Source organism: Rhinichthys klamathensis, unplaced genomic scaffold (genome assembly GCF_029890125.1).
Source record: "Rhinichthys klamathensis goyatoka isolate OS25496 unplaced genomic scaffold, OSU_Roscu_1.1 h1tg000098l_1, whole genome shotgun sequence".
Taxonomy (NCBI): domain Eukaryota; kingdom Metazoa; phylum Chordata; class Actinopteri; order Cypriniformes; family Leuciscidae; genus Rhinichthys; species Rhinichthys klamathensis.
This window is the reverse complement of record NW_026606637.1, coordinates 1,111,403-1,138,161: the sequence shown is the minus strand read 5'-3', so window position 1 is coordinate 1,138,161 and position 26,759 is coordinate 1,111,403. Positions and strand designations below refer to the sequence as shown.

General features: G+C 45.6%; 1 protein-coding gene across 1 annotated transcript; it reads right to left on the bottom strand.

The window, feature by feature from the left end:
• Positions 1-21,932: 21,932 nt before the first annotated feature.
• Positions 21,933-25,367, bottom strand: LOC130086558 (uncharacterized). Its single transcript, XM_056252618.1, has one exon. The coding sequence runs from the start codon at positions 25,365-25,367 to the stop codon at positions 21,933-21,935; it is 3,435 nt and encodes a 1,144-aa protein (XP_056108593.1).
• Positions 25,368-26,759: the final 1,392 nt, after the last annotated feature.

Genomic DNA, 26,759 nt, shown 5'->3' with positions numbered 1-26,759 from the left:
TGTTCCACCTGACACGCAATAACAATAGCGGTGTCCAGGGTCAGTGTTGGTTCCAGCAGGAGTCTGTCTCGCACTGCGGTGGCATACCGGAGTAAAGATAGTTTGCGGTTTGATATTCTGATTTATTTTAGCTGTGGTCCTGCAGTGCGGTGTCGTAGACATGCAAATAATATCTCATTTCGATATTCGTGATTTGTGAATTCGTGTCTCCTGTCCGAAATCAGTGTTTTTGTTCTTCTGAATTTTAATTTTAAATTGGGTATAGCTTTAAAAGTAGATCACTCAGAAACCTGAACCCAGTGTCATCTTGACATTCTAGATTTGTGAATTTTTTCTGTAAACTGTTCGCTAAGTACGCTAGACCGGAATGTGGAAAATAGGCGTTCCCTTTCGAGGGAACTCGAACTGCGTCGGTGACGACACTAGGGGAACGCCCTTCAGCGTAGCGCGTCTGAATTCATGAATGAAACCGAATCCAATCCTATTGGCGTTGCGTGATGACGTAGCGAGTGACGGCATACACGGATGTGTACAAAGGCACACCGGCACAAGCAAGGTAAGCTTTTTTGCTATTCAGCAAGCGCTCTGTGTTTTGTGAGTCTTATTTGGTGTCGTTTGTCTGCTTTGAGAAAAACTTCAGTATGGCTGATCAGTTCAGGAAATGTGTGTTCCCGTGCCCTCGTTTTCTCTCGGCTGGGGATCCACATGAGATGTGTGTGTCATGTTTGGGAAGACAGCACGCTCAAGCAGCTTTCGAGGAAGCTGCTTGTGCTCATTGCGAGTCTCTTTCTGTGAGAGTGCTGCGATCTCGACTGGCTTTATTTTCGGAAGATGGCCAAATGCGTTCTCCCCGCGGTTCGGGTCCCGCATCTGCCGAGGCAATGCGGCGGCTTTCATCGTGGGGATCGCAGAGAGATCTGGTCGAGGGTGAGACTGCCGAGGCATATTCTCGTTCCTCTTCTGGTGAGTCTGATTCCCCCATTCCCCGTTCGGGAGCCCGCTCCGCGGCTTCTCCCGATCGGGAGGATGTTCCTGCTTTACAGCTGTCTAATTCCGAGGATTTAGACATACTGAGCGTTGGGGATGAGGATCATGTTGACACGCATCAGTCTGTTCAGCCGGCACCTAATTACAGTGAGTTGGTGGAGGTTTTGACGCGGGCTGTGGCCAAGCTGGATATTTCTTGGCCACAAGAGCGGCAGGAAGCGCGTCCGAAAAGCAAGCTTGACGAACGCTTCCTGCAGCACCGCACGCAACCTTCACCCCGGTCTCTCCCTTTCTTCCCGGATTTACACAATGAGTTGTGTAAATCCTGGAACAGGCCATTTTCATCACGCCTGTCTAATCCTCCAATGTTGAATTATAGTAATGTTGTGGGGGTTAGAGATAAGGGATACGGGATGATGCCTCGGGTTGAGGAAGCTTTAGCCAGCTACCTTTCACCCGACCTTGCGTCATCCCTGAAGTCGCCGGCGTTGCCTTCTAAACCTTGCCGCACCACATCTGATTTGGTGGGCAGGGCGTATATGGCGGCGGGTCGAGCTGGTGCGAGCCTGCACACAATGGCCATATTACAGGCGTACCAAGCCGACCTTTTGAAGGATATCGACCAGGGCGAGGGTCCATCCCCGGATGATATCGTTGAACTTCGCAGAGCCACGGACTTGTCTCTCCGGGTTACCAAGGAGACGGCCCGTGCCATCGGTCGCTCCATGTCGGCCCTGGTGACCACGGAGAGACATCTGTGGCTCAACCTGTCGGGCATGAAGGAGAAGGATAGGACCTTCCTTCTTGATGCACCCGTTTCAGCCTCAGGTCTATTTGGTGAGGCTGTTAGCACGGTGGTGGACAGGTTTGAGGATGCTAAGAAGCAGGGCGAAGCCTTCAAGCGATATCTCCCTCGCCGTTCTAGGTCTAGGAGGGCTGCTGCGAGAGAACAGCCACAGCAATCCTCCTCTTCCTCTTACCGCCAGGCACAGAAGGCGAGTGTCGCTTCCAGAGCTCCCCCTCGTAGAGCTTGGGACTCTGGTCGACGCTCACACCCTCAGCCTCCTGATAAGACGGATCTGAGGACCGTCATCCAGTATAGGAAGGCTAAGGGGAAGAGGTCCTAACTCCTTTGAGGCCTCAGAGGGCCGCCCCCCCCGAGAGAGAGCGACCGAGGTCCCCTCTCTCGTTGGGCCCTCAGGGAGTTGGCGTCAGTATCCCGCCGTCTCTGACGCTTCGGGACACGCTAGCTCCCAGCGAGCTCACACTGGTTGGCCTGCCCCAAAGGCTTGCAGGCGGTCAGTGTTCGGGTTCGCACAATGTAGGGCGTTGTCGGTTTTTCCCTGCCGGTCCTCCGCTTCAGGGCACCGTCAACATCCTGCACAAAACACCGAGGGGCTGGTTCCTTTGGTGAATTTCGCAGAGGCATGGCAAAACCTCGCGAACATTTCTCCATGGGTCCTGCGCACTGTAAGAACTGGGTACAGACTGCAGTTCCAGGTCCGCCCACCAAAATTCAACGGGGTGGTCTGGACTTCAGTGCACCCAGAGCAGGGTCTAGTGTTGGAACAGGAAGTTCACTCACTGCTGGAAAAAGGGGCCATAGAGCATGTTCCCCCACCAGTCAGGGAGTCCGGGTTCTACAGCCGGTACTTCATAGTTCCCAAGAAGGATGGAGGGTTGCGTCCAATTTTAGATCTAAGGCACTTGAACCGGTCTCTGAGGAGATTCAGGTTCAAGATGCTTACCATTCCCATCATCGTGAGTCAAATCCAATCCGAGGATTGGTTTGTCACGATAGATCTAAAAGACGCTTATTTTCACATCTCCATTCTTCCATCTCACAGGAAGTTCCTGAGGTTTGCTTTCGGGGGCAAAGCTTACCAATATCGGGTTCTTCCATTTGGCCTGGCACTCTCCCCTCGCACTTTTACCAAGTGTATGGATGCAGCTCTAGCACCCCTGAGGCTCGAGGGCATCAGGGTGCTCAATTACATCGACGACTGGCTGATACTGGCGCAGTCGCGAGAGCTGGCGATTCGGCATCGAGATGTCGTCCTCGCCCACATCCAAAGCCTGGGGCTGAGACTCAACACAAAGAAAAGTGTGTTGGCACCAGCCCAGAGAACCCTGTTCCTGGGAGTGGTGTGGGACTCAGTCACGATGCGGGCACGACTGTCTCCTGCTCGGATCGAGTCCGTCCTGACTTCAGTGTCCAGGATAAAGCTAGGCCAAGCCATCACTGTCAAACACTTTCAGAGAGTGTTGGGTCTCATGGCAGCGGCGTCCAGCGTCATACCTTCTGGCCTGCTACACATGAGAGCTCTACAGTGGTGGTTAAGAGCCAAGGGGTTTTCCCCGAGGGGAAGTCCGTTCCGCTTGATAAGGGTTTCGCGCAGATGCCTTCGTTCCCTATCAATTTGGAAGAAGCCTTGGTTCTTGTCCCAGGGTCCCAGGCTGGGAGCGTCGTGTCACCGGATATCTATTTCGACAGACGCCTCCCTCACGGGCTGGGGCGCGGTCATGGACGGCCGTTTTACGAGAGGTCTTTGGCAGGACCAACATTCCTCTTGGCACATAAATTGCCTAGAAATGTTGGCGGTGTTCCGGGCTCTGAGGAGCTTTCTGCCAGACCTCCATGGTCGCCATGTCCTGGTAAGATCCGACAACATGTCGGTGGTATCTTACTTAAATCATCAGGGGGGTCTGAGGTCGCGCCCTCTGTGCAGACTGGCGCATCAGATCCTCCTGTGGTCCCAGCAGAGACTGTTGTCTCTCAGGGCGATGTATGTCCCGGGGGACCAGAATCAGGGAGCAGACATGCTGTCGAGGCAGGGGCTGAGGCCCGGGGAATGGAGACTCCACCCCGAGGTGGTGGAGTTAATATGCGAGAGGTTTGGCCCAGTGGAAGTGGACCTATTTGCGTCTCGAGAGACGACACACTGTCCACTGTGGTTCTCCCTCACACATCCAGCCCCGCTGGGGTTGGATGCCATTGTGCAGACGTGGCCGAGGCTGCGTCTGTACGCCTTTCCCCCAATCGCTCTGCTCCCAGCAGTTCTGGAGAGGGTCCGTCAGGACGGAGTCAGCCTACTATTAGTAGCCCCGTTTTGGCCGGCCCGAGTATGGTTCTCGGACATCATCTTGCTTCTGGCAGGCCCGCCATGGCAGATCCCTCTGAGGAGGGACCTGTTGTCTCAGGCGGGGGGCTCAGTTCTCCACCCTCGGCCCGAGCTGTGGAAACTGTGGGTCTGGCCCCTGAGGGGGCACAGTACCTAGAAGCCGGCCTGTCAGCAGAAGTAGTTGAGACTATACTAACTTCCAGAGCTCCCTCCACGAGGAAATTATACGGCCTTAAGTGGAATGTATTTTCCATTTGGTGCAGAGAGCGTGATTTGGACCCAGTTAACTGCCCAGTGGCTTCAGTACTGGAGTTTCTCCAAGACCGCTTTTCTGCCGGGCTTACCCCGTCCACACTCAAGGTTTATGTGGCTGCCATTGCGGCTTTCCACGCTCCTCTGGGTGATGGTCCTCTGGGGAGGCATCACCTGGTCGTACGCTTCCTCCGTGGAACCTGGAGGATGAGACCTGCGACTCGCACCAGGGTTCCCTCTTGGGACCTGGCAGTGGTGCTCGAAGGGCTGGCCGAGGCCCCCTTCGAACCATTGGAGTCGGCTGAGGCCAAGAACCTGACCTTCAAGGTGGTCTTTTTGTTGGCTATTACTTCTCTGAGGAGGGTAGGAGATCTCCAGGCGCTCTCTATTTCCAATGAGTGCTTGGAGTTTGCTCCCGGCAACATTAAGGCCATCCTTCACCCCAGGCCTGGCTATTTGCCCAAGGTGCCATCTAATGTGGCACGGCCTTTGGTTCTGCAGGCATTTCATCCTCTGCCTCATGTGACGGCGGATGAGGAGAGACTTCATCTACTCTGCCCTGTCAGAGCACTTCAGTATTACATCCAGAAGTCCTCCTCATGGCGGAAGTCGGACCAGTTGCTGGTGTGTTTTGGGTCTCCCAAGAAGGGGCTTCCCGCCTCTAAGCAGACCATCAGCAACTGGATCGTTCAGACTATTTCCCTGGCCTATCAGGTGCGCAATTTGCCTTCACCTATGGCCGTGAGGGCTCACTCCACCAGAGGCATGGCGTCCTCTAGAGCCCTCCTTTCAGGGGTTTCCATACATGACATATGTGAGGCGGCTGGCTGGGCCACTCCGCACACATTCATGAGGTTTTACAGTCTGGACCTTCCCTCTACACCCGGTGCACGAGTGCTTTCGTCCTAAGTTGTGCCTGAAGTCAGTTCACACTAGGATGAGCAGGGTTCGTTGTGGTATAGTGGGTATCTCGTTCCCCTAGTGTCGTCACCGACGCAGTTCGAGTTCCCTCGAAAGGGAACGTCTCGGGTTACGTATGTAACCCTTGTTCCCTGAGAAAGGGAACGAGACACTGCGTCGGTTCGCCACACCTCACCCTGCTTGGAGCACTTGCTTCATAGCAAAGAGCTTACCTTGCTTGTGCCGGTGTGCCTTTGTACACATCCGTGTATGCCGTCACTCGCTACGTCATCACGCAACGCCAATAGGATTGGATTCGGTTTCATTCATGAATTCAGACGCGCTACGCTGAAGGGCGTTCCCCTAGTGTCGTCACCGACGCAGTGTCTCGTTCCCTTTCTCAGGGAACAAGGGTTACATACGTAACCCGAGACGTTTTTCATGTTTAACAATGTATAATACCAAATTATAAAAAACACACACACCGCTGGTTTACAAAAATACTTGTTTTAGATTAAGCTTGATTTGTGAAAACTTTCACAGGACAGTTTGGGTCAGTTAAGCCTTCCCTGAGTGGTTAACTTGGTCATTCTGATTTGTGAAAACTTTCACAGGGCAGTTTGGGTCAGTTAACCCTTACCTGAGTGGTTAACTTGGTCATTCTGATTTGTGAAAACTTTCACAAGTCAGTTTGGATCAGTTAACCCTTACCTGAGTGGTTAACTTGGTCATTCTGATTTGTGAAAACTTTCACAGGGCAGTTTGGGTCAGTTAACCCTTACCTGAGTGGTTAACTTGGTCATTCTGATTTGTGAAAACTTTCACAAGTCAGTTTGGGTCAGTTAACCCTTACCTGAGTGGTTAACTTGGTCATTCTGATTTGTGAAAACTTTCACAAGTCAGTTTGGGTCAGTTAACCCTTCCCTGAGTGGTTAACTTGGTCATTCTGATTTGTGAAAACTTTCACAGGACAGTTTGGGTCAGTTAACCCTTCCCTGAGTGGTTAACTTGGTCATTTTGATTTGTGAAACAAGGGTGAAAGTTTTCACAGAGTTTCCTCTTTGGCGCCCTCCGTGGGGCGATTCTCCGAGGAGAGCCGCAGCGCTGCCACGTCGGTTGTTCCCTGCCGGTTCGCCGTTTCAGGGCACCGAGGTGTCAGCGTCCCCGTGCAATCCTCTGAGGAGGGTTGTAGAACGGTCAGTTCGGTTGTTCCCTGCCGGTTCGCCGCTTCAGGGCGCCGAAATGATTGTTCAATCAAATCCAGAGGCCAGTCTCAAGAGACTGGTTCCCTTATCAGAATTTCTGGCAGCGTGGAAACTTCTGCCAAATATTTCTATATGGGTCCTGCACATAATAGAAAAGGGTTACAGAATTCAGTTCGGTTCTCGTCCGCCCAGATTTCAAGGGGTCCTTCCCACAGTGGTGGACTCACAGCAGGCTCTGGTTATGGAGCAGGAAGTACTGACACTTCTTCAAAAAGGAGCTATAGAGGGGGTGCCTCCTCACAGCAGAGAGTCAGGGTTTTACAGTCGTTACTTCATTGTTCCAAAGAAGGATGGAGGGTTGCGTCCTATTCTAGATCTGCGCCATTTAACCCTCTGGGGACCAAGGTGTTTTTGGGGTCCTTGAGATGTTTTGACATGCTCTGACATTTGTGCTTTTTCAGTTGCTTATAAACATATTAATGGCACAGGTGAAATTACACTCTATTTAGCACAAACAGGTCTAACATAATGTGTGAGCAACATGTATGTACATGTTTGTATTTTTGAGGGAATATTGTTTATGCATGGTTATTGAAAAAACAAAAAAATTAAGTTTTTGAAATAAGGACACAAAAAACATACTAAATATGTGTCCACAAGACTTTTGACTAATGTACGTTGTCGCCTAGAGTTTTTGCTTCAAAATGATCTGAAAATCATCCTTCCTAATCATTCACATAAAACAATAGATTGTTTTAAATTGTGAAAAACATTTTTTTGTTTGCCAAGGCAATATGCGGATGGGCGGAACGGCCCAACCCCTATCATGAATAATTAAGTGGTTCTCAGACAGTGACCCTGCATAATAATGAGCCTTTCATTCAGGGGTGTCACACAAGAAAGAATGCAAGGACAATATATATATATATATATATATATATATATATATATATTGTCATTGCATTCTTTCTTGTATATATATAGCCTACATATATATATATATATATATATACACACACACACACACACACACATATATATATATATATACAAACAATCAAAATATAAATGAAAGCCAAAAGCACATTTTTAGTCATACCTGGAAACAAATCCTGGTCAAATGCTATATGGGCGATTCTACAGAATTGGTTCAAAGTTACAGTTGGAAACATCTTGAAAAGAAAATAGTCTTTTCCCATAAATGTCTTATAAAGTATTATTTTTTAAAGTAGACCAATACAATAAAAATAAACCAGTCGCATTTCAAAGTCGCTCGCGAAATGACCGCCAGGTGGAGCAAAGGGACATTTATCAAAACGTAAGTGGGGCTAATGTCAATTAACAGTAAGGATGAAATTCTACAAGTTATGGTAATTTACAAATAAGCCTACAACAAACATTTATTTTTAAACAAATATTTTTAAATATGCAACATGCACGTTTAAACAACAAACAATACAATCTGAACCAGCGCTTCTGCTCCTGTATTGAGACATGCAGCGCGTTTCAGTTACGATCCTGGTTCCAGTGGCCTTAATACATTCACAGCTTTTTAAAATGTCACAAAGCGTTTTGAGATGGTTTTGAATGAAATATTGAAGTTTATAATTAGGGTATTTTGGCACACCACGCCGAGTGGCTATGCATTATTCTAAAATCTGGCTTTATTCTGGCATGTTGAATTAGAGTTTGACAAACGCGGCGGCGTGTTCATTTGAATTTATTTTTCTCATAACAGCTAAAAGAACTTACTGCGTAATTGTTGGTCATACAGATAAGATATCATCTTTTAAAACTGTAAAAGGTCTACTTTTATTCATGTAGGCTAAAGTAGGCCTACACTCACAGGCTAACGACAAAACGTTTTCTCGCTCATGTGAGAAACAAACGTTTGGGTATTTCTGCAGTGAGGAAATTAATAGCCGAGCGGTAGAACTGACGGTTCGATCATCAAGATGACACGGGTTCGAATCTCGAACAAACATTGTGTACTGTAAATTTTATATTTATTAATGCAGAGAGATTTGTCTAGCTCTAAAACTCTGTTACACCATACAGTTTTTGCTTATATTTATAAAATAAAATTACCATGCATTTCCATTTTACACTAAGGAACAATAGTATCCAACAGAACGACTTTGCATCTGTACCAATCGGGTACCAATCGTAATTTCAAAAGCAGTTCTGTAAAAAAAGTAATTTTATATATATAGCCTATATATATATATATATTTTTTTTTTATTAGGCCTATTATTATTTTATTTTTTTTGATTCCCTACAACCTAGAGTTTTTAAAAACATGGTTTTAAGTAAAGTGTGATTTGCCAGGGGGGACTGGGATTTCCTTCTGGTCTAAACATCCCTGCTTCTGCTGAATTATTTGAATCCCCACACCCCTCCCTCCACAGTAATCAATGCTATAGGCTACTTCACCAATAGACCATATCAAATATAAAATAGAGATATGCAACAAGCACGTTTAAACGACAAACAATAAAATCAAAACCAGCGTTTCAGTTGTTCATTAGTTCCAGTGGCCTTAATGCATGCACGGCTTTTCAAAATTTCACAAAGCGTTTTGAGATTATTTTGAATGAAATATTGAAGTTTATAATTAAGTGTTTTGGCAGACCACGCCGAGTGGCCCTATGCATTTTTCTAAAGTCGGGTTTTATTCGAACTTTTGCTAACGACAAAAGTTTATCTGTCGTCTCTGTCTCCGGGAACTGCGCGTCACAAAAATGAACCGAAAGCCACTTCAGCTCAGTCACTATAAGAAATCGGCTATGTCTAAAGCCTTTAAATGTCTAAATATTCAGGCTAATAAATGTTATCTGATTATGTAATCCATAATGAAAACGAGAGGTACAGAGGATCTACTCAAACATGTAGCCTATGTAAGCACTTCCCAATGAGAAAATGACAAGACAAGGGTGAAAATCTCGCTCTAATTAAATGTAGCAGGCTAAATCGCCCTGAATTAAAATGTAAAAACAGATCAAATAATGTATTTGTCGAAATGTTGCGATATTGTTTCATTTAAGTTCATAATTATTCTATACATGTTATTTAATTTAGCAGCATTACCACGAAGCACCGTGGTTCGATATTTATTTGAATAATAAAGAAAAAAAAACAACTTAATTCACAAATTGCATGCCTGGTTGTAAGGATCCAAAGATCCCTGTAGAATTTAATATTGAGTTGAACATTTTGTTCATGACAACAAATTAACATGCGTTTTTTCATATTATATTTAGTTTTGCTTGGAAAAAGCTGGCCCAAACCAGTTTTATTTCATCAATTACTGAAATAATGAAATATTTAGTAATAAACTTTTATGACAGAAATATCACTAGGCTACATGTAACTTAAATCATTTAATTCCTTCATTATCAACACTGTCTAGAATTAGCCTGGCTCCGCCCTCCTACGCACTTCCGCTCAATTTTATTTTCCTTCAGTACTACGTCTGGGATTGTGCTGTAGACTTTGGTTTCCAGAAATAATTTTTTTACCGGTCCAATCAGCGAACAGAGGGAGTGGCTGAGAACGATGACGTTGATGTAGCGCGTCAGTTTGAGTTGGAGTTCAGTAATGGCAGCGGAGAAAGACGTGAGAAAATCTATTCGGTCCGTTGTTGCAAAACTGCCGAATATCCAGAAGTTAAAGCCGGAGCAAGATCAATGTTTGCTAAGTGTTGTTGGTGGCCATGATGTTGTGGCCCTCCTCCCCACGGGGTTCGGGAAAAGTTTAATTTTCCAGCTCACTCCGCTAGTGGTGAATGAGTTAGCTAAGGCGAACGATAGGATGCAAAGCCGATAGTTGTTGTCGTCTCCTCTTGTTGCACTAATGGAGGACCAAGTGAGGGAGGCAGAAAGGTTAGGAGTTGGTGCTGGGCAGCTCGCCGTGCACGATGATCACTGTACAGCATTTGCGGCAGATCCGAAACGACCGCAGCGGCGTATTGTTAATGATTACACCCAGCTTCGACAGTTGACTGAATACATCACTGTCCTTAGTGTCAAATATACATTTAGAATTTAGAATTGCTCCTTGAACTCTTAAATTCGATGAACAAAACATGCAGCTCTCGTTGACAGACATCTTATTCTAAACATAATCCTCTGATCATTCGGACTTGTTTTTTTTTATTGCTTAAAACAATACACAAGTAATAACAGAAAACATAATACAAAAACAAACAAAAAATAATAATAAAAACAAAACAAAAATAAAACAGTAGGGGGATAATATAAAATAAACATGAACAAGTTAAGAGAATTACATGACACTGAAAAAAGGAAAATAATTACAAACAGATAATGTTTTTAAGGCTTTTTTTGTTCTCAGACAACTTAATTGAAAAGAGGTATTTTTAAAATTCTTTCACAAATATAAGAAAGAGAGGTTTAGCATTTAGATATTTAGATTTATGAATATGGAATTCGGACTTGTTGTTTCCAGCCGGTTTCGGCGCATGACATACGTCACGACCACACGTTAGCGATTGGCTATGGCAGATCCTGAGTGACGCTGGGCAGATCCAATAGTTTTGAACTTTAACAGAGAACCCGCCTACAAGGAAGTAAACGTTTCTCAATGGAGCGAGGCCAGACTCTCTGTACAAATGAAATGTACGAGAGTCTGGTAGAACCAGGCTAGTCTAGAATAGCGATTTAAGTGTAAATTGCGACTTCTCTTTGTGTTAAATCAGCCTCAGACTCCAATAGCCGGTGGGGGGTTGGAGGGACAGTTCAGTGCTGTATCGAGCGCGCAGGACAATAGGCCTAGGTGTTAATGTTCCTCTTTCATATGGAGAGCGAGGGAGACTAAATAAACTTGTTAAAAAGAGATTCAGCGCGAGAGAGGCAAAGAAAAACGCATGTTTTAATTTAATTATGTTGCTTTGGACAATTTTCGTTTTGTAGGCCTACTGTTTTAATTGTTTAATATAGCTGTCATTTCTTTGGCAATACAAATTTAAAATGTCGCAAGAATAAGATTAGCCTAGTGTTTCTTATTTTGCATCGCAAAAGAAATAAACTCTAAACCCGATGCAACCCTGTTTTAAATAAAAAAAACTGTCCCGACACTTTATTTAAACCTTGAAATGTTCGAACTTGGTTTCAAACTTAAGTAATTTTAGTGTTCTTTTACATTACACAATAATTTAGCAGACTAAAGACGTGCTTCTTCATTTTCATTTTCTGATGCAATCGGCTGACAATCTTCCTTCATCAGTTTATGTCCTTTGTGCAGCGCTGCGGTTCCAGGAATGTAGCAAATTTATGTTGTAATAATAATTAAACAAAACTCTTGACTTTAAATAAGTAAACAGTTATAAACAGTTAGCTATTTAAGCATCAAGAAGGTTAAATATAAACGCTGTTGGCCAACATCGGTTAACAACATGTATGCTACATTGAGATTCGATCTCGGGTCGATTGAAGCTCCTCGAAGCTCGTGTTGTTGCGTTAACCACTGAGCTATCGTCTGTACGTCTGTAAATGTTTTTATTGCAATGTTTTATTTTTTCATTATTTATTCAATTTCATTTCAGTAGCCTAATTTCAGTATTGTGATTATGAATTATTTTAACTACGTTTCACTTGTTGAATTCATCTGCTACCAGCTTTCAATCGCTCTGAATGAGCCGCGGTGCGGCAGCAGATTACGCATTAGAGAGAATAAACAAACACTTTTCAGAGTCTATGATTGTAGCGCCTCTTGGCGGTAAAAGGCAGAAAATACACCCCACATTTTACCGCCGCGGTGGAACGGCTGATGTGGGCATTGTCATGGCTTGCCTCAACATTTGCGTTTGAATAGCGCGTGTCCTCCGTGGGCGTGTCAGATTAACGCGTAATGAAGTGTAATGAGCTGGGGAAAAAAAATCTGACAGCACTCTCTTTTCATACAGATTACATAAACTGAGAATATTTATTTTTTATATAAATTACTTCATTGAAAAGAAGAGAATTCAAGCTTCATAAAGAAAAATCTCTCGTGCCTGTATGACAAGTATTTGCAGAGTTAGAGTTAATTTTTCTGACGTGTTTCAGAATGGACTGCACTGACAGAGAGAAGGCAAAACTCGCATCATGTTTATTTTTCTTTATTTGACAAAAACCACAAAACTTTGTTTTTATTGTGAGTATACAGAAAAATAATAGACAATTAACAGGATCGATTGATGTATAACACTTATATGTACGATCAAAATCAACAGAGTATTTTAAGTCTATTTTTCTGCTATGTGAAAAAAAAACGGCAAAACGCGCCGGCGCGTTTCTGGTCCCCAGAGGGTTAAACAGCAGAGTTCAGAAACTCAAGTTCAGAATGCTTACACTCAAACAGATTGTATCACAGATTCAGTCCGAGGACTGGTTTGTCACAATAGACTTGAAGGACGCGTACTTCCATGTATCTATCCATCCTCATCACAGGAAGTTCCTGAGGTTCGCTTTCGGGGGCAAAGCATACCAGTATCGGGTTCTTCCATTTGGCCTAGGTTTATCACCCCGCACCTTTACAAAATGCGTGGATGCAGCTCTGGCTCCTTTGAGACTCCAGGGCATTCGCGTATTAAATTACATCGACGATTGGTTGATTTCAGCTCAGTCAGAGCAGTTGGCAGTTCGGCATCGAGATGTCGTTCTGTCCCACATAAAGGGTTTGGGGTTGCGGCTCAACATCAAAAAGAGTGTTCTCCTCCCTGCTCAGAGGACCACTTTTCTAGGTGTAATTTGGGATTCGACCACAATGCAGGCACGTCTGTCTCCTGCTCGTATTTCTGCGATTCTCATAGCCGTAAAGAATGTAAAACTAGGCCAGTCACTCACTGTGAAACAGTTTCAGAGACTGTTGGGACTCATGGCAGCGGCGTGCAACGTAATTACTTTTGGCCTGCTGTACATGAGACCCCTGCAGTGGTGGCTCAGAACCAAGGGGTTTTCTCCGAGGGGAAATCCGTTCCGCAAGATCAAGGTCACGCGGCTATGCCTTCGTGCCTTGGTCATGTGGAAGAAACCTTGGTTCCTCGCCCAGGGCCCAGTGCTGGGGGCTTCTTGTCGACGCGTCACGCTTTCGACGGATGCTTCCCTCACGGGATGGGGGGCGGTCATGAGTGGCCGCTCGGCGCAAGGTCTTTGGTCTTTGGTCATTCCTGGCATATAAATCGTTTGGAGATGATGGCGGTATTTCGAGCTCTCAAATATTTCCTGCCAGACCTGAGAGGCCATTCATGTGTTGGTCCGCACGGACAACACATCGGTGGTCTCCTATATCAACCATCAGGGGGGTCTGAGGTCACGTCACCTTTGCAAGCAGGCCCATCAGGTCCTCCTATGGGCCCAGGGGAAGTTGCTATCTCTCAGAGCAGTGTACATTCCGGGGCGTCAGAATGTGGGAGCGGATATCCTGTCGAGGCAGGGGCTGAGGCCCGGGGAGTGGAGACTTCACCCCGAGGTGGTGGAGCTCCTGTGGGAGAGATTTGGCCGAGCTCATGTAGACCTTTTCGCATCGTCAGATTCAACCCATTGTCCCATGTGGTTCTCCCTCACGCACCCAGCTCCTCTCGGACTGGATGCGATGGTGCAGGTGTGGCCGAGGCTGCACCTGTATGCATTCCCCCCGATATCTATGCTTCCGGGGGTTCTGGAGAGGGTTCGCCGGGAAGAGGCTCGTCTGCTACTAATAGCCCCTTACTGGCCGACCCGAGTTTGGTTCTCGGACTTGGTGTCTCTTCTGAACTGCTCTCCCATGGAGATTCCACTCAGGAGGGACCTGCTGTCCCAGGCAGGGGGCACGATATTTCACCCTCGGCCGGAGTTGTGGAAACTGTGGGCCTGGCCTCTGAGGGGGCCCGGCTCATAGAATCCGGTCTCTCGACTGAGGTCGTTAAGACTATTCTCCAATCCAGAGCTCCTTCCACGAGAAAACTTTATGCACTGAAATGGAAATTATTCTCCACCTGGTGTGGTGAGCGTCAGTTAGATCCTGTTAATTGCCCTGTTGGTTCAGTTCTTGATTTCCTGCAAGACCGTTTCTCTGCTGGATTATCTCCTTCCACCTTAAAAGTTTATGTGGCGGCTATATCGGCCTACCACACCCCTCTGGGGGGTACTTCTATCGGGAGAGATCCTTTAATTACTCGTTTTCTCCGTGGTACATTGAGGTTGAGACCTGCACTGCACTCTAGAGCACCGGCTTGGGATTTGGCCATTGTACTTGAGGGTCTGGCTTTGGCTCCCTTCGAGCCTATTGAAGAGGTTTCAGAAAAATTCCTCACCTTGAAAGCTTTATTTCTCCTCGCTATTTCATCTATCAAGAGAATTGATAAAATTAAGGCTCTACGGCCTTAATTTCGGGTGTTTCCCTTCTTGATATTTGTAATGCGGCAGGATCGTCCTCTCCGCATACATTTGTCAGGTTTTATGACCTTGACCTCTCCACTCCAGGGGCGAGGTTGCTTGCTTCTTAGTGTGCGCAGGACTTCACACAGAACGGGCATTTGTCACTATGGCATATTGGGTATGGGGTTCCCACCGCGTCTCAAACGCAGCTCGAGTTCCCTTGAAAGGGAACGTCTCAGGTTACGTATGTAACCCTGGTTCCCTGATAGGGAACGAGACACTGCGTTTATCTGCCAAACTTCCTGCATGCCCTGATCGACTTGCTTCAGGCCTTTCAGAAGCTGTCGCGGTCTGTTTTCAGGGGTGCTTTATAGTTTCCTGGTCTATGACGTCACCTATGACGTATCGGGCTTCCATTGGACTAATTTTACATGTGCTTCATGACGCAATCACGCAGAGCGTTCCCACCGGGTCTCAAACGCAGCGTCTCGTTCCCCATCAGGGAACCAGGGTTACATACGTAACCTGAGACGTTTTCACAAATCAGAATGACCAAGTTGACCACTCAGGGAAGGGTTAACTGACCCAAACTGACTTGTGAAAGTTTTCACAAATCAGAATGACCAAGTTAACCACTCAGGGAAGGGTTAACTGACCCAAACTAACTTGTGAAAGTTTTCACAAATCAGAATGACCAAGTTCACCACTCAGGGAAGGGTTAACTGACCCAAACTGACTTGTGAAAGTTTTCACAAATCAGAATTGTTAATTTAACCACTCAGGTAAGGGTTAACTGACCCAAACTGCCCTGTGAAAGTTTTCACAAATCAGAATGACCAAGTTAACCACTCAGGGAAGGGTTAACTGACCCAAACTGCCCTGTGAAAGTTTTCACAAATCAGAATGACCAAGTTAACCAGGGAAGGGTTAACTGACCCAAACTGTCCTGTGAAAGTTTTCACAAATCAAGCTTAATTTAAAACAAGTGTTTTTGTAAACCAGCGGTGTGTGTGTTTTTTATAATTTGGTATTATACATTGTTAAACATGAAAAACGCCTATTTTCCACATTCTGGTCTAGCGGACTTAGCGAACAGTTTACAGACAAAAGCTTTGCTGTGAAAAAATTCACAAATCTCGAATGTCAAGATGACACTGGGTTCAGGTTTCTAAGTGACACCGCACTGCGGGACCACAGCTAAAATAAATCAGAATATCAAACCGCAAACTATCTTTACTCCGGTCTGGGACCGGCGATCGTTCGACCAGCTCATTTCACTCTCCAGATCACCATAAGCACATGATGAAGATAATTCCCGCAAAGTAGACAGGAACTGTGAAATGGTCTCGTCAGCATGTTGAGAACGCTGGCGAAAGCGATGTCGAGCGACCACAACATTCACCTTCGGAACAAAATGATCCTCCAACGCTGTCATTGCCTCTGCAAATGTAGTTCCAGTATTAGGCAATGTGTAAAACAGCCTCTGGCCTTCAGTACCCAAGCTGTGTAGTAAAATAGCACGTTTCCTGGCATCAGGCCATGAGTCTCCTGTAGCATTAATAGCAAGCAAGTAATTTTCGAACATTTTCCGCCAAGTAACAAAAGGAATCGCAGGCTCTCCACTGCATGGCAGAAAAGATGCAGGCGTAGGCACAGAAACCATCGTCGCCAATTTGTAGTGTTTTGTAGTATGAAGCACAAGACCAGAGTAATTCCTTCGAGGCTTTTTATTCAACACATGTCAAACACGTCTTTCTGAACTCCACACACTGCTTCTTATTCTTCCTCAGTAGCACTTCAACACTTTAGCATTATACTGCCCTCTTGTGGTTAACTATGAACACCACAGTGGCTTCTAAACCCTTTCATCGGAAGAAGCGTGCTGAACATTCTAACAGAGCAAAATCTGTGGCTGATACTACACGGCGGGCGAGTCGCGCGTGTTACCGTTACAAATCATCTGGCTAATGCTGCCGATTGCCCAGCCGCTTAAATACATAATACTGTGCATTAGAATTAGTAAAACAATGTCAATTACATTGGTTGAGTTGTTGTAAGGTTAATAACAGTACACAGTAATGCTACGTAATTTTGTTACTTTAAAAAAAAAGAACTTGGTTCTGAACACTAATCTGTGATATGAAGAATATTTCAAGTAAGAGGGGAAACGTGGTGTCCATAGTTAACCACAAGGTGGCAGTGTAATGCTTAAGTGTTGAAGTGCTGCTGAGGAAGAAGAAAAAGGTGATCGGTTCGAAAAGACATGTTTGACATGTGTTGAATAAAAAACCTTGAAGGAATTACTCTGGTCTTGTGCTTCATACTACAAAACACAACAACTTTGTTGTAATAATCAGCATTTCATAATAATAATAAAAAAGTATATATTTTCTAAAAATATCTCTTAAAAATTATGACAGAACCATTACGAACCAGATTTGTTAAGAGGGCTCCCATACAAATTTCTTTCTGATCATATCGGTATCACTTTTGAGTCATCACAACAGTTAAAATCTGTCATGACAGAAATGTGAGGAAGCAATACTGCGAGTGAAATCTCTCTTTATTGATCAACAATGAGTGAAGAAATAATCAGCTACACGAGGGCGATGAGTGGCGCAGGGACCTCGACGGACAACACAGGTGAATGGTGGTGACGTGATGAATTTCGATGGTGAGAGTGATGTAATCCAGACACTGAACGAGGAACTGCAACACCGAACGGAAACACCGACTCGCGAACGGCAACAGGAACAGGACACAAGAGACAGCACGCGGAGACATCAAACAACGATCTGACAATGGAGAGGAGAAACCAGTGAGTATTTGAAGGTGAGTTGATGAGCTGTTGATGAGCCGCAGCTGGCGTGCTAACGAGAGTCAGCTGTCGCTGATCAGAGGAACCGGTGACACCCATACACATACACACATGACAACAATGACACGAGACGAGAAGGAAACAATGAATTCATGAACCGTGACAAAATCATTTCCCAGGATAATTTTTTATTATTATTATTAAACAATTAGTCATATTGCCATGGCAATATCAGTACATCTTTGCATTAGAATATACAAAACAGGTGCATGAAAGAAATAAAAATACAACAGGAATAATAATAATAATAATAATAATGTATAGTAATAATAGAAATAATAAAATAATAGTTTCTCTCGTACTGCGTAATATCTTACGCTAGGGGAAAACCTCTTTTCCACGAGATATTGAAGCCAAAAATGATCCTTAATTTTGAATTAATGTAAAACGCGTTGCGGCAGCATGCAGACATAGGCAAGGCGGCTCGCGTGCCTATTGGCTGTCCTGCGGCAACTGCAGCAGCCTATCGAGAGAGGCCCTTGGTGACGTCAGAACCAATGGGGGCTCTTCGTGCCCACTACGTCACCTTCCGTCAAAGCGGGCGTGGCCTGGGCCTATAAATATAGCTCGATGGGCTGATATAATCAGATTTTTCATCTCTTCAGCGAAGCTCACGCATCGCTGGATCCGGAGTGAAGAAGCCGCGCCGTCTGAGAAAAAGCTTTCTGCGGGACGAGCCTTTGCATCTGAAGCCGCCGGCCTTCATCTCGCCGCCTTCAGTCGCCGTACCTGCTACGCTTTCCGCCGTTTATATCCTTTTTACTCTGCCGAGTGTGTGTTCGCCGCTGCGACTCACTCTCTCTCTCTCTCTCTCTCTCTCTATCTAAAAGAGCAGCGTCTTTTTTAAGATGCCTCGTTCCTGTGGCTTGTGCCGAGCCGCACTCAGCGACGGGGACCGCTATTTCATCTGCGTTTCCTGCCTGGGTAGGGATCATGCAGCTCTCGCGCTCGCTGACGGCGGCTGCCATCATTGCGAGCTGTTGCCATGGTGACTCTGAGGACTCGCCTGGCATTTTTTCTCCGATTCTGCACTTCCGCCCGCTATAGTGCCGCGCCGTAAAAAGCGTCGTACTCAGCGGGTCCCCGAGCCTTCTCCAGCCCATGAAAGCTCGCCGGTTCGCTCGCGAGTTTCACCAGCTTCACTCGAGTCGCTCACCGACGGACAACGGCCGCCGTCCGCCGCCGCTTCCACCATTAATGACGACGAGATAGCTGCATCTGTAGAGGAGGCCAGCTGATGGACCTCCCCCCCCCCTCTGCCCGCGAGTCGTCAGGGAAACGGGCCAGCATCAAATCCAAGCTGATGCGTCTACTCTCGCAGGCCGTGGCGAGCCTCGGCCTTGAGTGGGCGGCGCCTGCGCAGCCCACGCACACCCGCGCCTATGTTCTAGGCCTATGATTGTGAACCACAATAGCCACATATATGAGATCATTTAAATATAGAATAATTTTTTATGTCATAGCTCAATATGTTTTGCAGCATTTAAATGTGTAAATATAGAGGCCCAGTATTTATCTGGAGGTCTTTGTACTGGTTTATTAATGTAATTTTATTTTACGCTTATGTGTTCTATGATATGCAATGGAAGTAAATTTTAATGTTTAACATGGGTGTATTCACAACACATAGCATACAATATAATATAGTAAGATTATTCATCATTATGTTGTCTCTGCCTTTTCTGTTCTGCCCTGTTTTCCATTGTTCACCCTGCCTGTCTTTTTCCATTCTTAATAAAAAGCTGCAAATGGATTCCCCTGGCCTGACCCTGCCTCGTTATAACACATATGCTGCATCTGCTCGCTATCTGCCGAACGGCTCTGGTAGTTCCGCTTCAGCACTGATGATGTTGTAGGAATAGTGCCCTCTGGTTGGTCTGGATTATTAGGAATTTTTTATTTTATACAGAAAAATGTATTTATAATTCAGACGAGATATATATATATATATATTTATATAAAGACACAGAGAATATTATTTGCCTTACCTGATTAGAACAATGAAAAAATAATAATAATAACTAGGGAATCACTAAACCGAGAGAATTATTCTGATTTGATGGTTGTTATGGGTAGACGTGACTGAATTGTCGTGAGCAGATGAAAGCACTCAGGAGAGGTTGGATGAGTTTGGTTCAGATGGGATATTTTTTATTTTTCCCAGTTAAGGCCAATGCAAGGCAATAAAAAATTAACAAAAAAAAAAAAGAAAAAAAAAGAAAGAAAAAAAAACTGTTTAGTAAATAAAGTAAATTGACATGAGAGTAAAAAAAAAAAAACAACAATCAAATGTTACAGCTGTTTGAAAATTGACCTTAACACAAGTCACTATATTTAGCATAAAGACAGACTTATGTCCTCTCACTCACGCTCCCCCCGACAGAATGACAACACTAAACTTTATAGTCCTGAGGTCACCCCTGGAATTGGAACATACCAACACATGATTATGGTGCAGGGGTGGCTCAGCTGACAAAGACATAAATGCTTAAAAACAGCTAAAATACTACTTCTATGAAACTAGAAAATTACAGAATATTATTTCTACATTTTCAGCTAACAATTGACAAGCAACAAATCATATTCTACAGCTACAAATAAATAACTCAAACTCCGGGTCAATAGCAAATGACCCGGAGTTTGAGTTATTTATTTGTAGCTGTAGAATATGACTTGTCATAGCGTCATTTAAACCCCACAATCGCGGCAAATTTTCCTTTACACAAACACACCGGAGACGTCCGTACGACAAAGATGGTATGTCAAAGCTATGTTTCTCTTAAACTAAATAAACGGATACATACTGAAAACATGTGTTGCGTGATTATTGTAACTGATTATGACTGTAACGTAAATGACATGATTTTCTTTAAAACGGCAAGATATGTATTGATAGAAGTAGCTATAGCATATAAATCACCGCAGTACTAGCTGTTAAAAGTGTGCACACAAAAACTACGGGATATATGAGATTTTGTAGTGAAAGGCTAGATTAACAGCAGATTTGTAACAGTATAAATATTAACAGAAGACATTAATGTGCTAGACAAACACATACAGGTCACATTTGCACTCAGTCTTTGTGTACTGGAATAGGCAGCATATCGCTGCCGTGACGATAGCTATGCGCCCCGTCACACACCCCCCCCCCCTTAAGAGCGAACGTCTAGGTCCATCTCATGACGTGAAAGAAAGTCAGCAATAACGTTATCCTTTCCCGCTCTATACCTCACAGTAAACCTGTATGGCTGCAAGGACAGGTGCCATCGGGTGATTCTGGAATTAAAGTCACGCATACGGTGTAGCCATTGCAAGGGCCTGTGGTCTGTCTCCAAGACAAACTCTTTGCCAACAAGGTAATATTTTAAAGTGTCCAGAGCCCACTTGACGGCAAGGCACTCCTTTTCAATGGTGGAGTACCGAGTCTCGCGAGGGAACAGTTTGCGGCTCACAAACTGTATGGGTCTTTTGTCCTCCCCCTCACCCTGCAACAACACTGCTCCCAGTCCAATGCCCGAAGCGTCGGTTTGCACCGTGAAGGGTAAGGAAAAGTCAGGACTCTGTAAAACTGGTTCGTGGCACATACTCTCCTTAAGGTCGTGGAAAGCTGCCTGGCACTCCGCAGTCCAGACCACCTTATTGGGGCTGGTCTTACGAGTGAGATCTGACAAGGGAGCTGCCCGGCTTGAAAAGTTGGAAATAAAGCGCCGGTACCATCCGACCAACCCAAGAAAAGATCTAACCCCCTTCTTGGTTGTAGGCGGCTGGGAGTTGCGGATGGCTTCCACCTTGCTGACCTGAGGACGTATAGTACCACAACCCAGGACATATCCCAAGTAGCACACTTCAGCCCGGGCAAGCTGGCATTTGCTGGCATTCACTACCAACCCGGCCTGACGAATCCTTCGGAAGACATCACTAAGATGTTGAAGATGTTCTTCCCACGACGAACTGTGAATGATGACATCATCAATATAAGCAGCGGCATGGTCCTCAGCGCCCCTCAGCACTTCATCCATGAGACGCTGGAATGTTGCTGCTGCTCCATGAAGGCCAAAGGGCATGACCTTAAACTGGAATAATCCAGATGGAGCTTTGAAGGCGGTCAATTCTCGTGCTTGGGCGTTGAGTGGCACTTGCCAGTACCCTTTACACAAGTCCAAGGTGCTGAGGAACTCAGCCTTTCCCAGGCGCTCTACCAGCTCGTCTACACGAGGCATGGGATATGGATCAAAAGCTGAGATGGTATTCAGCTTCGAAAAGTCCACACAGAAGCGGAGCCCCCCATCCTTTTTTGGTACCAGGACCACGGGACTGCACCACTCGCTGTGTGATGTCTCGATCACCCCCATTTCCAGCATCGCCACCACCTCCTGCTTCAGCGCGGGGATCAGTCGCGCTGGAACCCTGGTGGTGGTCTGCCGGATAGGACCGACCTGGAGAAGTCAGCCGGATGTCGTGGGCGATGACGTCGGTTCGCCCTGGCTGGTCTCGGAACAGGCCTCTTGGGATGATTTTCTTTAGGTCCTCCTGCTGTTCATTTGTCAAATGGGTAACGGAGGGGTAGGTTGACTCGCCGCCCACAGTAGGAAAGTACTGCTCCAACGGCTCTTCTTCCTCTTCCACGGTCCGCGCCCACAGCTGATCTTGGACAGAAGATGTTCGATCAATCCATTGTTTTAAGAGGTTCACGTGGAAGATCTGTTTAGAGCGACGTCTGTCTGGCATTGAGATTTCATAGGTAACCTCACCGACCTTGCGAAGTACCTTGAAAGGGCCTTGCCACTTTGCCAGCAAACTGCTTTCTGATGAAGGCAACAGCAGCAGCACTTTCTGTCCGGACACAAAGGTGCGACTACGTGCTGTCCGATCATACCACGTTTTCTGCCTCGTTTGAGCCTGAGCCAGATGTTGGTGAGCCCTGGAACTCAGCTGGTCCAGCTTCTCTCGCATTTTCAGGACATAACTCACAATGTTGGTTGGCTGATGAGGAGCGTCCCCCTCCCAACTCTCTCGGAGAATGTCAAGTGGGCCTCTCACTTCCCGCCCGAACAAGAGTTCGAAGGGGGAGAACCCGGTGGATGCCTGCGGTACCTCTCTGTAGGCAAACAATAGGTAAGGAAGCCACTGGTCCCAGTCAGTTCCTGATTCCGACACGAACTTCCGCAGCATCGACTTCAGGGTCTGATTGAATCTCTCAACCATACCGTCGGTCTGCGGGTGGTAGGGTGTGGTTTTAATGCCCCGAATCCCTAACAGGGAGTACACCTGTCTCAATGCCTTACTGGTGAAATTAGTTCCCTGATCAGTTAAGATTTCTTTGGGGACACCCACACGGGAGAAAAGTTGAATCAAACTATTGGCCACTTGCCTTGCCTTAGTATTTCTGAGGGGGAATGCTTCAGGGTAACGTGTTGCGTAATCGCAAATTACCAAGATATAGCGGTGCCCTGCCCTACTCCTCTCTAAGGGACCAACTACATCCATAGCGATGCGACTAAAAGGCGTGTCAATAATTGGGAGACTGATGAGGGGAGCTTTTAAGCCTCTTTTGGAGCGAGCAGACAACTGGCACTCTGGACAAGACCTAGAGTACTCTGCTATGTCCCTGTTAACACCTGGCCAATAAAATCTTTGCAGGATTCTCTTCTCAGTCTTCTCCCTGCCTAGATGTCCTGACCATGGAATACTATGACCTAGGTGTAACACTTTGGCTCTTAGAGTCTTAGGAACCACTAACTGCTCTGTGTCTGTACTCACTCGATACAGTTTCCCATTATTGATAACAAAACACCTGTCACCCTCCCTCATGGCATCCCTAGCCTCATCATCGGTCTTAACAGAAGAAAAGCAAGAGCTAAATGTGGGGTCTTCCTGTTGAAGCTTCTTGAAGTCTTCAAAGACTTCAATGTCCTCTAGCTGTGGAAAGGACAGACTTTCCTGCACCAATGTACCTGCCACCTTTGCTCTACGCTTCTCTGCCTTGGACTTTTTAGGTTTATCACCAGGACAATTCTCAAATGGTAACTCTGACCACACGTTGGAGTCTATTTTGGTATTGGCCTGTGCTCTAGTTGTAACATAAGCACTGACTGTGTTAACACTCTGCAATAGCTCTGTAAGAACTGGCACATCCTGGCCTAAAATCACTGGGTAAGGGCATTTATCCAAAATCCCTACGGTTAACAAATATTTTTGACCATTAATATCTATGAGAACCTCACTGGTCTGGTGCTCAGACTCATCACCATGGACACAACGGACTCTCACTTTGCCCACAGGCTGGAAATCAGACCTCAAACAAGATCGAAGCACGAAAGACTGACTACTTCCTGAGTCAACCAAAGCCTGGACTATCTTTCCACTTATCTTCACAGGGACAGTAACATCAGAAGACACACAAGGTAAGTGCTTGCTAGGGCCAGGTAGGTAACATAGTCTGGAATCAGAAACTTTCTTCAGTGTACAATTGGGCCTGATGTGACCTTGTTGACCACAACCGTGACATATAGGTACTCTAGGTGTTCCAGTTGGAGTGGGGCTAACATTGGGGCTATTGGATGGTCTAAACACACGACTATTACCACCCGCAGACCTACCAGGGACTGTCTTCTCTGGCTCTCTTTGGGCTGCTTGGTAGGGTCTTCTCCAGTCCTGTTGTTGTAGACCCAGATGATAGCCTCTTCTGGATTGTCTGGCAGCCATGAAGGTCTCCACCAGATCTGCTGCTTGCACCGACGAAACCGGAGTGCGTTCCCTCACCCATACTTGAAGCTCAGGGTACAGCATGCCCAGGAACTGCTCCAACACTATTTGGTCGCACACTTGTTCCCTAGATTGAGTCTCTGGAACTAGCCACTTCTCCATCAGGTCCTTTAGCCGGGCTTGAAGTTCTTTCGCCGTCTCCCCCTCCTTGATTGACTTGGAGCGGAAACGCTGGCGGTAAGTCTCGGTGCTGATGTTGAACTTGTTGAGAATGGCTTGCTTCACTTTCATGTAATCTTGGCTGTCTTCAACACACATGGCTACATAGGCAGATCTGGCCTTACCATTCAACAAGGGCACAAGGTACAATGCCCAAGTCTCCTGTGGCCACTGACTCGCCGCTGCCAGCCTTTCGAAGGTGGTCAAATAGTGTTCAATATCTTCATCCTCTTCATACGAGGACATCCTAGGGGGTTTCCACCCCCGCTGGAGGTTTAGAGGTGTGGCAATGCCGAGAGCAGTGGAGTTGAGGGAGCTCTGCATCCCTGGTACTGGATGCTGATCTGGATGTGGCTGAGGAGTTGGTACATCCAGAAAAGGCATATTGAGTGGATCAAAGGCTGTCGCAGGGCGGGAGCTGGGCGGGTCCATCTGTTGCAGTCCGGTGAGTGGCTGCTTCGTCGCCTGTGTTAATGCTGGGTCGCCTCTCACCAGTTGCTGTAGTTGCTTGAATTGATGCTCCATACCTTTCCATCTCCGATCTTGTCGAAGCGCCTCTGCCTCTAACTGGTCCTGCTGATGCCGCTGAGACTCCACCATAGTTCTTACAATCCTCTCCAAGCGATCTGTCCTGTCTTCGACCACCGGAGTGTGATGCTTGGATGACTCTGTGGATTTAGGCCTAGCACCCATAGCTGAACCATCTCTAGGGGGTGCCGCACCTCTGTCTTGATTGTCCATCTTGACTCCCCGAGTGCTGCTCGGACACTGTTTACCCGAAAACCGCTGCCACCAAATGTTATGGGTAGACGTGACTGAATTGTCGTGAGCAGATGAAAGCACTCAGGAGAGGTTGGATGAGTTTGGTTCAGATGGGATATTTTTTATTTTTCCCAGTTAAGGCCAATGCAAGGCAATAAAAAATTAACAACAACAAAAAAAAAAAACAAAAAAAAAACTGTTTAGTAAATAAAGTAAATTGACATGAGAGTAAAAAAAAACAACAACAATCAAATGTTACAGCTGTTTGAAAATTGACCTTAACACAAGTCACTATATTTAGCATAAAGACAGACTTATGTCCTCTCACTCACGCTCCCCCCGACAGAATGACAACACTAAACTTTATAGTCCTGAGGTCACCCCTGGAATTGGAACATACCAACACATGATTATGGTGCAGGGGTGGCTCAGCTGACAAAGACATAAATGCTTAAAAACAGCTAAAATACTACTTCTATGAAACTAGAAAATTACAGAATATTATTTCTACATTTTCAGCTAACAATTGACAAGCAACAAGTCATATTCTACAGCTACAAATAAATAACTCAAACTCCGGGTCATTTGCTATTGACCCGGAAGTCATAGCGTCATTTAAACCCCACAATCGCGGCAAATTTTCCTTTACACAAACACACCGGAGACGTCCGTACGACAAAGATGGTATGTCAAAGCTATGTTTCTCTTAAACTAAATAAACGGATACATACTGAAAACATGTGTTGCGTGATTATTGTAACTGATTATGACTGTAACGTAAATGACATGATTTTCTTTAAAACGGCAAGATATGTATTGATAGAAGTAGCTATAGCATATAAATCACCGCAGTACTAGCTGTTAAAAGTGTGCACACAAAAACTACGGGATATATGAGATTTTGTAGTGAAAGGCTAGATTAACAGCAGATTTGTAACAGTATAAATATTAACAGAAGACATTAATGTGCTAGACAAACACATACAGGTCACATTTGCACTCAGTCTTTGTGTACTGGAATAGGCAGCATATCGCTGCCGTGACGATAGCTATGCGCCCCGTCACAATGGTACACTCAAAATATTTCACAACAAAACCTTTAAATTTAATAATATTCAGACCAGAACACGAATACAAAAATAACTATAATCAAGCCAAAACGAAATAATTTAAAACAAAACTGAAAGTAGGCTAAACGGTGTTGGGCTCATGTAAATCTCTCTTTAGAATCAAAATGTTTCAACATTTGCGATGTATTTCGATGCTAAACTATTCTTTATTATACGCTTTGTAGCTACTTCACCCACGTTCTAATATCTATCGAAAAAATCATCCTCTTCACTTGCAGAAAAATGTTTTTGGAAAAATCAC